This window comes from Podarcis pityusensis (assembly GCF_964106645.2).
Source record: "Podarcis pityusensis genome assembly, chromosome: 2".
Taxonomy (NCBI): domain Eukaryota; kingdom Metazoa; phylum Chordata; class Lepidosauria; order Squamata; family Lacertidae; genus Podarcis; species Podarcis pityusensis.
The window spans coordinates 11125092-11139361 of NC_138029.1; the positions used below are offsets into that span (position 1 = coordinate 11125092).

The 14270-nt window shown below is 46.4% G+C and overlaps 1 protein-coding gene across 1 annotated transcript; it reads right to left on the reverse strand.

Moving 5' to 3' along the window:
• Positions 1-1167: 1167 nt before the first annotated feature.
• LOC308471089 (aquaporin-6-like) lies at positions 1168-7551 on the reverse strand. The gene is made up of 4 exons (XM_080995040.1): positions 7011-7551; positions 6088-6246; positions 3612-3692; positions 1168-3068 (listed from the first exon to the last, which is right to left on the reverse strand). Exons 1-4 carry the CDS (start codon positions 7368-7370, stop codon positions 2868-2870), a joined length of 801 nt encoding a protein of 266 aa, XP_080851166.1. The 5' UTR covers positions 7371-7551; the 3' UTR covers positions 1168-2867.
• Between the last annotated feature and the right edge of the window lie 6719 nt (positions 7552-14270).

Sequence of the window (14270 nt, forward strand, 5' to 3'; positions counted from 1 at the left end):
GAGTGGCTGGGGAAACTCAGCCAGATGGGCGGGGTCTAAATAATAAATTATTATTACTGTATTATTATTATTATTCTGGAGGGACAATGGACAAATACAGCACTAATTACAGCACTTTTATTTCCTCACTGGGTGGAAGGCAGAATGACAAATCCTATATTCCTATAAAGATCAGCAGTGTCCCCTAAAAGATCTCCAATCAGGCCGGTTCTCTGGAAGTCTGCAGCAGACAGACATCCTATTTGTTTTGTTTTTATTCCCCAGCAAACACCCTCAAGTTAATCTACCCCCCTTTTTTACATTGATTCTAGTGAGAACTGGCTAGCCCTTTTAAGTGCAGGGTTTATAAGGTGGTTGATCTAGCTTCTAAATAAAGTTCTGATTGGCCACAGAGACCATCAGAGACTGAGCATAACTCACCAACAAAACAATAGTCTACTTCTGTAAAGGACCCTTTTTGTATTACTTCTCAGATTTCCTATAAAAATGAGAGGCTTCACTCTCAGGTTTCGATCTCCTGAAATCAACTAACCAGGATTCTGTGAGAAACTCTGTGTGTGCTCTGAAACCCACCTGTTATGTATTCAGTGGTCTGTGTTTGCCTGAGCTTGAGTCTGGACTAAGGATTCTGAGCCCTGTGTTCTGATTCGATACATTATATTCAATCACAGAACAATTCAGGATTTGGGCCTCTGCCATTGGCCCTTAAAATCTTGAGTTATGATTCGCAGCTTGGAAGTTTAGCCAGCCAATCATGTTGGGAGTGGGAGTGGCCCAGGCCTTCAGAAATGTATATAAGCAGTTGCTTTGCCCCTGTTGCCCAGTTCTGTTAGTTAAATAAAGGTTCTTGCTGTTATCACTGTGTCTTGCCTCGCGGGAACCCACCTATACTTCATTGCCTTTGCTTAAGTATATAACATGCAACTAGCTAATTTAGACTGAGTTTTTTTTAATTTCATATTAAGTCTCTTTGTGTGATACGGTGCTTTAATTCTCCCCTCCTTTCCCCGAATACCGTATTTTTTGCTCTATAAGACTCACCTTTTCCCTCCTAAAAAGTAAGGGGAGATGTGTGTGCGTGTTATGGAGTGAATGCAGGCTGCGCAGCTATCACAGAAGCCAGAACAGCAAGAGGGATTGCTGCTTTCACTGCGCAGCGATCCCTCTTGCTGTTCTGGCTTCTGAGATTCAGAATATTTTTTTTCTTGTTTTCCTCCTCCAAAAACTAGGTGCGTCTTATGGTCTGGTGCGTCTTATAGAGCGAAAAATACGGTATTTGGCTTCACTGGCCTATATTATGCACAGCAAAAGATGCAGATGAACCTCCTTCGATCATTGTCCTTCTCCCATGCCAGCAGTAAAGGTCTCAGACTAGGAAATCACTCCATTTGCTGCTGCGATAAGGTCATGGCATCCCGTAAAGAGACACTCCTTCTGGAAGTACTTTGGAAGTGTAGGGTTGTACCCAGCTAAGTTTTTCCCAGGGTAGGCCCACTGAAATTAGTAAACCTTAGTTAGTCATGGCCATTAATTTAAATGGATCTCTGCTGAGCATGAATAGCAATGCATACATGGAGTCATGAAGAGCACAGCAGGTGCGAAGGACTACCAATGATGGAAATAAACGTCCATAGCTAAGAGCATCCCTGATGCTTCTTTGACAGTAAGCTAAGGAAAGAGACTGGTGCGCTCAGTAGAATGTATGAGTTTGCACCGTGTACAACCTGTGCTGCTTTATATGGTGGGTGACTGCATGGGTAGAGGTAAAAGGTAAAGGTAAAGGACCCCTGGACAGTTAAATCCAGTCAAAGGCGACAATGGGGTTGCGGAGCACATCTTGTTTTCAGGCCAAAGGGAGCCGGCGTTTGTCCACAGACAGCTTTCCGGGTCATGTGGCCAGCATAGCTAAACTGCTTCTGGCACAATGGAACACCGTGAAGGAAGCCAGAGTGCATGGAAACGTTGTTTACCTTCCCGCCGCAGCGGTGCCTATTTATCTACTTGCACTGGCATGCTTTCAAACTGCTAGGTTGGCAGGAGCTGGGACAGAGCAACGAGAGCTCACCCCGTCGTGGGGATTCGAACCGCCGACCTCCTGATCGGCAAGCCCAAGAGGCTCAGGTGTTTAGACCACAGCGCCACCCTCGTCAACTGAGGCCCCATCGGAAGTCGCATCCCCTCCAACGTGTCTCCAATGCAAATAGGGTTGTCCTAAGGGAAAGTGGGACATTCTGGGATCAAATCAGAAACCGGGTTAGCTTCTGTAAATCTGGGACTGTCCCTGGGACACTTGAAAAGTCTGCGAGTCGAGACCCTACTGCTCACAGTCTAGTTCAGGCTTCTTCAACCTCGGCCCTCCAGATGTTTTGAGACGACAATTCCCATCATCCCTGACCACTGGTCCTGCTAGCTAGGGATCATGGGAGTTGTAGGCCAAAAACATCTGGAGGGCCAAGGTTGAGGAAGCCTGGTCTAGTTGGTTTCGCATAGATAACGGCAGACTTAAACCTCGAGAACACCATCATTGCTACCTTAGCTGCCAGCGTTCACAGTCACTGGGCGCCGCAAGCGATGGGCCTCTGAACTGGCTTCCTCTCTGCCCTTCCCCTGCATTGCATACGCGTGTTAACGCAGTGCCTCCTGCTGGCCATACCACACCACAGATCCATTCCTATTGTCTGGCGTTCCTCTTGCTAAAAAGAGTCGTTGCAAATTTGGCACCGTGCATATGCAATCTGACTTCAGATTTGAGAGAAAAGGCACTTGGAGCCCTCTCGTGGCCAGAGAGAGAAGAGTGGTTTCTCACTTAGTCCTTCCTAAAAACAGGAGGAGCCGTCGATGTTCTTCCATGGCATGCTCCTAGGAGTCTAGAGTCTATGTACAAGGCTGGGCATGGGCAGAGATACAGAGTCTGTCGGCTGGTCTTTCTCCTTCTCTGAAGGTTCTGCATCATAGCTGCCCCTGAGAATGGCCAGTCGTTCCGCAAAGGTTTTTGGGTCGTGGTGAAGGACAAAGGAATAAAGCACAAAGGCCAGGATTGCACCAACCAGTGGCCCCACCCAGAATATCTGCAGGGACAAAGAGAAGAAACAGTTTGTGCTGAGGCTAGAGGAGGCTGCAGTTCATTTACCCAAAACATCACTTGTTCCCACTTCATAGGGGTAGAAAAGAATCATAATGAAAGGAAGGGGCCCTGATCCAGGGAAATTAGGCCACATTCATCCCATACATTTAACTGTTTTTGCAGAGGAATTTTTTGAAATCGACCCTCAAGTACAGCCAAAGGCAGTACTGTATATTCAATCTTGCGAAAATGAATGCACCTCTGTATTTTGGAATCGTTAAATTTTGCAAATAGGGTGCCGGAGTGTCAAATGACTAGGTGGACAATAATCATACCATGGATAAAATTTCCTTATTGTGGCCAGATTATTCTGTCGCTCAATATCATATGGGCTCTCCTATATAGGTTCTGTGAGGAGAATCGGGGCCTCTTTTAGGCCTTGGGCCATCCCAGGTGGTGGCTGAATCTCCACCCCACGGACACAATCCCCACTCCCTTCTGGCTTCAAGGTAACAGGGGCAAAAGGGTCAGAAAGGAGGCGACTTACCCATTGCTTTGTAAAATTCCCGACTACAACTGAACGGCCAAAGGATTTGGCTGGATTCATGGAACAGGTGGTGTAGTAATGCTAGGAAGGAGAAATGGGAAGAGATGTGTCTGGACAAGCATATTTTGCAGGGTTCATCCTCCCCCCTTCTCTGAATCTCCATTTAGTGAAGGGCATCAGATGTACCACTTCGAGCTGCAATAATTTTGGAGAAAACAAACATGCCAAGAGCTCAGGGATGGAGATCCTGCAGCCCTCCAGATATTGGTGAACTGCAGTGCCCATCACTCCTTGCCACTGGCCATGCTGGCTGAGGCTGATGGGAGCTGGAGTCTTATAGGTTCCCCATCCCTGCTATAGCAGGTCCCCGGATCCAGATTTCTACAAGTCACCTACAGTCAGGGCTCATCCACAATTACGTTTTGCCATATGCTTTCTAGGCACAGGTGTGTGCTTCTTTTTGTGTTGTCGTCCCCCCCCCTGCGCTTTCCCCCATGAAAATCCATTCTTTAATGCTAAATCGGAGCAAACAGCAGTTCAGGTTCCCCGCGGATTACCATTTGTTCCAATTTAGAGATAAAGAGCGGGTGTTCACAGGGAAAACGCTGGACACAACATTTTAAAGCTTGGACCTGTGCCTAGGAATGTGGCAGAATAGGAAGTCCAGATGAGCCCTTACTCATTAGGACTGGAGTCATCAGAAGCAGTGCCGGATTTACGTACAAGCTAAACAAGCTGTAGCTTAGGGCCCCACTTTCTTGGGGCCCCCCAAAAATGTAAAGGGAAAAAAACCTGGATGTACATTTCCAAAATATAAGATAAAAAACAAATAAAATAAAACCTACAAGCAGCAACAGAGTTTTGTGTTGTGTAGGGTCCTGTGATGTAAGTAATGGGCTCCGCTTGCTAGCCTGCTCCCTAAAATATCACTGGTTTGCTCTTTTCTATATACAGTCATACCTCATGTTACATTTGCTTCAGGTTGCGCGTTTTCAGGTTGCGTCCCGCGGCAACCCAGAAGTACCAGAAAGGGTTACTTCTGGGTTTCGCCGCTCGCACATGCGCAGACGCGCAAAATGATGTCATGTGCATGCGCAGAAGCGGTGAATCGCAACCCGCACGTGCGCAGATGCGGGTTGCGTTCTTTTCAGGTTGCGAACGGGCCTCCGGAACGGATCCCGTTTGCAACCAGAGGTACCACTGTACAGGGTGCCTACATTCTGCACGGACTGGTTGCATGGCAACCTGTGCAAACGGCTTTAGATACCTGTTAGGTCCATAAATTACCATATAGCATATATTCAACACAAAAACCAGTGACAATTTGTTGTTGACGAAGGACAGCTGGACATATAAAGGGCCCCATTACCTTCAGTAGCTTAGGGCCTCATCAAAACTAAATCCGGCCCTGATCAGAAGACCCCTCTGTAGGTTCCCCACCTCGTGACTGACTTCTGAGAATGGAGTAGGTTAGGCTACTGGCAGAATTGCTGCTGTGCTTCCCTTCTCTTGTAATCAATGGGCTCACATTAGTTCTGCACATGTCTGGAAGATCCACACGCTGCAATCTGTGGTGTTCTCTGCACTCTTTGGGTAAGGTGCTCTCCAGGATCTCACCCATTAGAGAGTTAACCCATATCTAGATTATGTCTATAAGTTCTCAGTCGGGGAGGCCCATAATACTAATGATTATAGGATTTTGGGGCTCATTCTTACTGCCACTCAGGGGTGCCATGGGGTGGGTGTGAAGATGCCTTGGGCCTGCCTGCTGCCGCTATTCCCCCAATAAAACGAAACAACAAAACAAAATTGCCATTTACCACTGCCTCTGTGTGCAATTTATAAACCAATCCCTCCAGTAAACCTGGGCGGTTTGTCAGAAAATTAACACATTTCCTATTTAAACTTGGGTGGTGCTGTGGGTTAAACCACAGAACCTAGGACTTGCCGATCAGAAGGTTGGCGGTTCGAATCCCTGCGACGGGCTGAGCTCCCGTTGCTCAGTCCCTGCTCCTGCCAACCTAGCAGTTCGAAAGCACATCAAAGTGCAAGTAGATAAATAGGTACCGCTCCGGCGGGAAGGTAAACGGCGTTTCCGTGCGCTGCTCTGGTTCGCCAGAAGTAGCTTAGTCCTGCTGGGCACATGACCCGGAAGCTGTACGCTGGCTCCCTCGGCCAATAAAGCGAGATGAGCGCCGCAACCCCAGAGTCGGCCACGACTGGACCTAATGGTCAGGGGTCCCTTTACCTTTACCTAACACTTTGCTTCTAAAGAGCATTCAGCTGTTTAATGAGCACCTAGTTAAACATAACTTTCCCTTCTGATTTTTATTTTGCATTGGACAGGAGTACTCTGTGTAATTTGAGCATCTCCTTCCAGCATTCTACAGATTAGTTGGTCATCAGGAAGAGCTACTTCTTCCTTTGCTCATCAGATCCCCTGTAGTTTTTAAACTGCCCCAGGTCCTCCACTTACCCCAATTAAGTGTCCCAGGGCAACGGAGACACCGATCATGATAGCTGGAGAACCTTTGTTTCGGCTGCTATCGGTGGACACAAGATAGCTTAGAACCAGCTGCAATGTCAAAATGAGCTCGATGGACACAGCTTGTCCGGATGAGACGTTGACCCTCACCTGGGGAGGAGGAAGAGGAAATCGTGAAAGAGCTTTCGTGGGACCACGGTATACCATCACCAAAGCTGCCAATCTCTTAGATTTATGGAATTAAGATTGCCAGAAGAAATATCAACAACCTCAGATATGCAGATGAGACAACATTGATGGCAGAAAGTGAGGAGGAATTAAAGAACCTTTTAATGAGGGTTTAATGAGGGTAAAAGAGGAGAGTGCAAAATATGGTTTGAAGCGCAACATCAAAAAAACTAAGATTATGGCCACTGGTCCCATCACCTCCTGGCAAATAGAAGGGGAAGAAATGGAGGCAGTAAGAGATTTTACTTTCTTGGGCTCCATGATCACTGCAGATGGTGACAGCAGCCATGAAATTAAAAGACACCTGCTTCTTGGGAGAAAAGCAATGACAAACCTAGACAGCATCTTAAAAAGCAGAGACATCACCTTGCTGACAAAGATCCATATAGTTAAAGCTATGGTTTTCCCAGTAGTGATGTATGGAAGTGAGAGCTGGACCATAAATACACACATCTGTATATTAAGGTATGGTGATGTAACTATATTCTTTCTTTCTTTTCCTTCCTTCCTTTTCTCACCTTTCTTCTCTTTTTATGAATGACATTCTTCTAATGAAATATTTTTTTTTAAAAAAAGTAACAGAAACATCCCAGGTACAGACTGGCTGTTTTAGACAGGCCTTGCCTCATCCTCGCCTTTCCCGACGACGGCAAACATTCAGAAGACAGAAACGGAGACAGACGTACCGTACTGGTGCCTAAACTTCCTCGGATGTCCTCAGGAGTCACCTCGTAAAGGACAGCTGCTCCGACAATGCCTCCGACCATCTGGGCAAGTATATAGCAGGCTGCCCTTGCCAACGATATGCGAGAGCCAAGCAGGAAGGCCAAGGTCACTGCTGGGTTGAGGTGGGATCCGCTGGCATGCCAGGCGATCTGGACAGCGGTGGCTGCGGCCAAGTTGAAGGTGATGGCAGTCTGCAGGACAGAGGGCTTCTCTGGCCAATTCAACTCTGAGCCCAGGCCGAAGAAGACAAAGATGGCGGTGGCCAGGATTTCTGCAAAGACAGCCCTGTAAAAAGCCACCATCCGCAGTTCCCTCCACATCCTGAAATGAGGTTGGAAGACAGCTCTGTGTGCGGATTCCGCCTCGCCTCTTGATTCCTTTCCTGATGCTCAAGCACTAAGAAAACAAGCGAGTGTTTGCAACATACTGGGCTGGACCAGGAAACTTCAGGTTTATATCACAGCAGCCTTTCATTTTTCCACCTCTCTGTATGGCACCGCCCACATTCCTGAAGGGATGGAGATGTTGGGAAATTTGTGGGCTGCTGGCTCCTCCTTTGGAAACACGGGGAGAGGCAACACATTTCATTCTGTACTTGTAAGGAATCAAACTTTTAGGGTGGCAGTGCCTACTTGGAAACTCCCTGCCTGTTGACAGCCAGTAGGCACCTTCTGAACTCGGCACCTCCTTAAAATCCTTCCGTTTAGGCGAAAGACAATCCAGACATGCTAAAAAGTTCACATGGGTTTTAATTTCGTTTTAGCTGACTATCGATTTCAGTTCCGCTTCTAATGTTTTAAACACCCTGTCTTCAGCTGCCGCTTATTGATAATTTAAATGATTCATTCTCCTTGTAAACCACAGGGAGGTTTTATTGCAGATATAATTTTTTGCGGAATAAAGAAAAGAAAGCTTTTCCTGGAGAGGAAACAGCAGGGTGGATTGCTGAGAGACTCGCCTAAACAGAAAGGTCTGAGTGTGAGCATCATTGTGTGTGTGTGTGTGTGTGTGTGTGTGTGTGTGAGAGAGAGAGAGAGAGAGAGAGAGAGAATGTTGATGAGAACCAGGAAGTCTCCAAATCTCACCTCAGCATATATGTTTTTCTTATAATTATAAAAGGATTTATATGCTGCTGTCTCATAAAATATCGCTGTGCTAGTATACAGGAATATAAAACCATGGAAACATTAAGGGCTGCACAGAGCAATCACGAAGCAAACATTGTCTCTCTCACACTTGTCAAAATAGCCGCCATTGTGAAGAATCCTTTGCTTCTTGATTCATTTCCCAACTGACACACTCCCTGGCTTTCAACGCACCAGAAATAAATGCTTGGCGATACTGAAGACAGCACAACAGATACAGCGCCTGTTCGAAAAAGGTTTTTTAAAAAAATAAAAAGAAAGAAAAATTGAAGGTCACACACATCTCCAGTTTTGATAAAAGAGCCATTACAGTCATGTCATTGAATGGCTGGTGGGCTACGTCATAAAGAAGAGGTTTTATGGCTGCAAAGGATGTACCTGCTACTGGCAAGGCAGCCTGCCCTTGCTAGAGATTAGCACAGTGCGAGAGGGGAGAGAGGCAGTCTCCCTGCCCTGCCCCGTGGCAAAAAAATAGACACCCGTGGCTGCTACCTCTTTCACAGAGGAGTCTGCCTGTCTACTCAGGTCAGCCGAAGAGGCCATCTTGTGTCCCTGGACACTGTCTGAAGAGCAGGTCAGACAGGTACTATACACACACACACACACACACACAGCGTATTTTTCGCTCTATAGGACGCACCCGACCATAGGACGGGTTTTAGAGGGGGAGAACAAGAAAAAAAATTCTCCCCCTCTCTGCTCAGTGCCCCTTCTGTGAAGCAGCAGGAGAAACGGAGCCCCTTCCATTTCTCCTCCCGCTTGGCTGAAGGGGCGCTGCACAGCTCTCCCTTTCTGCTGAAGCCAGGAGTCTCTTGCTCTCCTGGCTTCAGCGAAAGGAACCTGAAGACTGCAGACTGCAGCGGGAACTCACGCTGCTCTCCGCAGGCTTCAGGCGCCTATCCCTGAAGCCTGGAGAGCGGTCCCTTCTCGCCCTCCAGGCTTCAGCGAAAGCAACGCGAAGCCTCCGGAGCACGGAGGGAGCGCTCCCTCTGCGCTTTGGAGGCTTTCCGTTGCTATCGATGAAGCCAAGGAGCCTGCATTCGCTCCATAGGACGCACACACATTTCCCCTTAATTTTTGGAGGGAAAAAAGTGCATCCTATAGAGCGAAAAATACGGTATATTATTTTTAAAAAAATAATTTTTATTAAATGATTTTATGTTACAAAAAACAATACAACCATACTACCACTAAATATAATTAAGAAATAAAAATTACATACATCAATATTTAGTTTGTTATTTGTTATTTACCGTCTTATTTCCTCCCAAACATTCCATACAAAAACACACAGATGTGCAGACACCCACACCCACACACAAAATGATAATAATGAAAGTAAATATTTTCCCCCTTTTATCTTACAAAAATTTTTCTTCGACTTTGACTTCCTGTCAAGTCCCTTTGCATATATTTTATCTTACAATCAAATGTACACAAAACAATCAACCTTTCTATGTACCGTATTTTTCGCTCTATAAGACGCACCAGACCACAAGACGCACCTAGTTTTTGGAGGAGGAAAACAAGAAAAAAAATATTCTGAATCTCAGAAGCCAGAACAGCAAGAGGGATCGCTGTGCAGTGAAAGCAGCAATCCCTCTTGCTGTTCTGGCTTCTGGGATAGCTGTGCAGCCTGCATTCGCTCCATAAGACGCACACACATTTCCCCTTACTTTTTAGGAGGGGAAAAGTGAGTCTTATAGAGCAAAAAATACGGTAATTTTTTCAATACATTCTGAAAACATAATGAATCCTTGATTGTTGTCCACCTCCTTTTAGTTTCTTTATCACTCGAATTCTAGTATGGAGTCAAAACTATTATTGTATTTTTGAACGTATCTTCTATAACCATCCCATTTTAATGCACATTTTTGCTTTCAGTTTACTCAAAGCAATGCACGATATATTTAAAGCAGTTATCATACCACTTTTAACAGTCATGGCTGCTCCCCCCAAGAATTCTGGGAACTGTAGTTTTGCTAAAGGTGCTAAGAGTTGTTAGGAGACCCCTGTGTGCTTAGCTTGATATAAATACCTCTAAGGTATGGAAGTGAGAGCTGGACCATAAAGACGGCTGATCGCCAAAGAATTGATGCTTTTGAATTATGGTGCTGGAGGAGACTCTTGAGAGTCCCGTGGACTGCAAGAAGATCAAACCTCTCCATTCTGAAGGAAATCAGCCCTGAGTGCTCACTGGAAGGACAGATCCTGAAGCTGAGGCTCCAGTACTTTGGCCACCTCATGAGAAGAGAAGACTCCCTGGAAGAGACCCTGATGTTGGGAAAGATGGAGGGCACAAGGAGAAGGGGACGACAGAGGATGAGATGGTTGGACAGTGTTCTCGAAGCTACCAGCATGAGTTTGACCAAACTGCGGGAGGCAGTGGAAGACAGGAGTGCCTGGCATGCTCTGGTCCAGGGGGTCACGAAGAGTCGGACACGACTAAACGACTAAACAACATCACAACAAACTTAATTCTCTCCTCTTAGGCAAAGATCATAAGACAAGACGGCTGGTAGCCAGATTCTGCACCCAGATTTGTAGGCACAGATCATCCTCTAGAATAAAATAGCTTACTAGGAAAATGCTGAAGTTGCCCTTTGGGGCGCCTCAGGGTCAATTTTTTATGGTAGCCCAAATCTCAGTTGTACGGGTGTATGTATAAATCTCTATTTTAACTCATGAGCTATTGCTGCAATCTGTTCCGATTGTATATTTTATCTTTATGAACACTGTTTTTATTGTGTTATGTTATGTGAGCTGGTCTTTGACCGTAATAAATTATCTATCTATCTATCTAGATAAATAGGTACTGCTGCGTCAGGAAGGTAAACAGCGCTTCTGTGCACTCTGGTTTCCGTCACAGTGTTGAATTGCCAAACCAGACATGACCCAGAAAGCTGTCTGTGGACAAACGCCAGCTCCCTTGGCCTGAAAGCGAGATGAGTGCTGCAACCCCATAGTCGTCTTTGACTGGACTTCACCGCCCAGGGGTCCTTTACCTTTTACCTTTTCTAAAAACCTCTATGGAATGTCTCCTGCCATCTCCAAGTGGCTTATATCTCACCGTGTTGTTCATAGTTCATTTTGTTTATTATTGTTATAGCCCATATTTTTCTCTTCCATTTGACCTCTAATTCTTTGCTGTTGAGATCTGTTATGTTGGCAAGAGTTGGGTAATTGAACAAAGAGAGCCCTTCTTCCTAACTTGATGGTTAGCTTGTAAATTTGGGTGGGTGGCCACTATTGTTGAAACTCTGTGTGTTTTACACATTGAATTTATGCCACAAATTCATTTGCCAGATGCAATGGGAGTTACAGAACAAATCCAACTTTGACTGAAGTTGGGCCACCTAGCTGAAATACCTTTAGTGCTTGCTTAGGAACGCAAACAATCTTGCAAAGAAGGAATGGTTAACCCTATTCCAAAAATTGTTGACTGCGGGCCATGCTGGGCTGATGTGGGTTAGGAATCTAACATCTGAAGGTCCACAAGTACTCCATCTTTGGTGTAGACCAGGGGTCAGCAAACCTTTTCAGCAGGGGGCCGGTCCACTGTCCTTCAGACCTTGTGGGGGGCCGGACTATATTTTTTGGGGGGTGGAAATGAACGAATTCCTATGCCCCACAAAGAACCCAGAGATGCATTTTCAATAAAAGCACTCATTCTACTCATGTCAAAACACCAGGCAGGCCCCACAAATAACCCAGAGATGCATTTTAAATAAAAGGACACATTCTACTCATGTAAAAACATTCCCGGACCATCCGCGGGCTGGATTTAGAAGGCAATTGGGCCGGATCTGGCCCCCAGGCCTTAGTTTTCCTACCCATGGTGTCGACTAATATGCCCTCTATATCCCCCATACTAGCAGCTCAGCTACCACACCAGCTCATTTGTATGAGATATTGTTGCACCGATACAGTTTGTAACTTTGTTGTGCAGAATTAGCCATTCCCATATATTGGGAACACCTCTCACCCCACAAAGGGCTTATCCGATTTATACATTGTCAACAGGAAACCTACTGGAGAGCAGCAGGCTTAGACAATCTCAATAAGAACAGTTTAAAATGTGCGAGCAAATACCTGCTGACATAAGCCTCTCTCCCCCTTACCACACTTCCTTAGGGTAATAAAAAGCCATTCTGAGTTTAGTGTCTTCCATATGCAAATGATCTAGCAGCTTATTTAATTACTCCAGCGCAGAGTTGGGATGCACATCGACTATCAAGGTTGTCTCACTTCCACCTACAACATTTTTAAAATGTATATCAGGCAGTTTGTCCACTCTGCAGACAGTTTTTCCGGGTCATGTGGCCGGCATGACTAAGCTTCTGGCGCAACAGAACACCGACACCAGAGCAGCACACGGAAACGCCGTTTACCTTCCCACCGGAGCGGTACCTATTAATCTGCTTGCACTTTTGGGGTGCTTTCGAACTGCTAGGTTGGCAGGAGCTGGGACCGAGCAATGGGAGCTCACCCCATTGCGGGGATTCAAACTGCGACCTTTTGATTGGCAAGCCCAAAGCTCAGTGGTTTAGACCACAGCTCCACCCGTGTCCCACAGAAAAATGTAATTAGATGCACATATATATATGGAAAAATTGGAAAGGGGGGGGGGGAGTCCAAGGGTTCTAAGTAATCCCAGGAGTGTAACAATTGAAAATGATGTGAATGTATAAAAACACTGTTAAAAAATTAAAATAAAATATTTTTTAAAAACGAGTGGTCACCTTCAAAGGTAGCCCCATGTACTGAGCATGGCAGTAGTCCAAGCGGGAGATAACCAGAGCATGCACCACTCTGGCGAGACAGTCTGCAGGCACTTAGGGTCTCAGCCTGAGTACCAGATGGAGCTGGTAGACAGCCGCCCTGGACACAGAATTGACCTGCACCTCCATGGACAGCTATGAGTCCAAAATGACTCCCAGGCTGCGCACCTGGTCCTTCAAGGTCGGGACCTTACAAACCTCAGGTAAGTGCCTGGAACCCCTGGAATCTCGCACCACCCAGAGATTGAGGTGGTGTGCAAGACTTTGGTGTGCAGTGCAGCCTCAGTCCTTGCACAGAGACAGGATATAGAAGGAATGTCACCTCTCCATGCAACGTGACAAAGTCAATTTACAAACCCGCAGTGTGAGAAACGCAAACACACAAGGCTTAATGAGCCAGGATGTGAAACTGAGAGATGACATTTCAGGGCTGCAAAGTTTTTACAGAACAAGGTTATTCAACACCAGAACCTAAGCAGCTAACAGAAGAGGACCTGCTCCGTGGAAGCGTTAGAAGTTGCTTTCTAGTGAGTCATACCTTTGGCTCACCTGGCTCAGTGTTGCATGCAATGACAAACATGGCAGTTCTCCACGATTTATGGCAGGGACTATCTCTCTCTTAGCCAGACTTAGCACCTTCTGCGTCCAACACAGATGCTCTACCACTGAGCTATGGCCATAGCTGTCAACTTACAGATTTGAAAATAAGGGACCAGCAGCCTTGAAAATAAGGGATCAGCAGCCAAAATAAGGGATTTTCCAAGCACAGGTATGTTCAACTTCTGAGCCCCTCCGAGCCAAAGGCAGAAAGCCCAGCCAGCAGCCAAACGAAGCCTCAAGCGGTGGTTCCCACAGCGCAGCAACCCGACAAAGGGGATGCAGCAAGGAAAACCATTGTCACCTCTCCGCTGGGAAGCGCTGAGCAAAGGCGAGTCCCCAGGCAACGTGGCCGATTTGATCGGCACAAGGCATGCAAGCTCCACCCCCCAGTCGTTCTTAGACTCCTTATTGGGTGAGCAACGCAGCCAAGCAACACAGTTGGAGCCTCCCTCCTCCCTGGCCGTCAGGGAGGGAGGGAGAGGAGCTGCTTCCTTTGAAACCCGGGAAATTTAAGGGACATCATCAATAAGGGACAGCAGCGGGACACGGCGCTGGGATAAGGGAGTTTCCCATCAAATAAGGGACGGTTGACAGCTATGGCTATGGCCTTCTCCATATCACTGTCAATAATCAATAATCACCATCACCAAGTTGGACTACCTATGGAGCCAACTATCCAACATTTCAGTTGTGC

Bases quoted from the DNA above. Each gene is read 5' to 3' on its own strand.
- LOC308471089 (XM_080995040.1), bottom strand. From the start codon at position 7,370: ATGTGGAGGGAACTGCGGATGGTGGCTTTTTACAGGGCTGTCTTTGCA. The intron at 6,247-7,010 runs GTACGTCTGTCT...CCTCCTCCCCAG, and splicing joins GAAGTTTAGGCACCAGTACG to GTGAGGGTCAACGTCTCATC. The intron at 3,069-3,611 runs GTAAGTCGCCTC...TTGTCCCTGCAG, and splicing joins GGAATTTTACAAAGCAATGG to ATATTCTGGGTGGGGCCACT.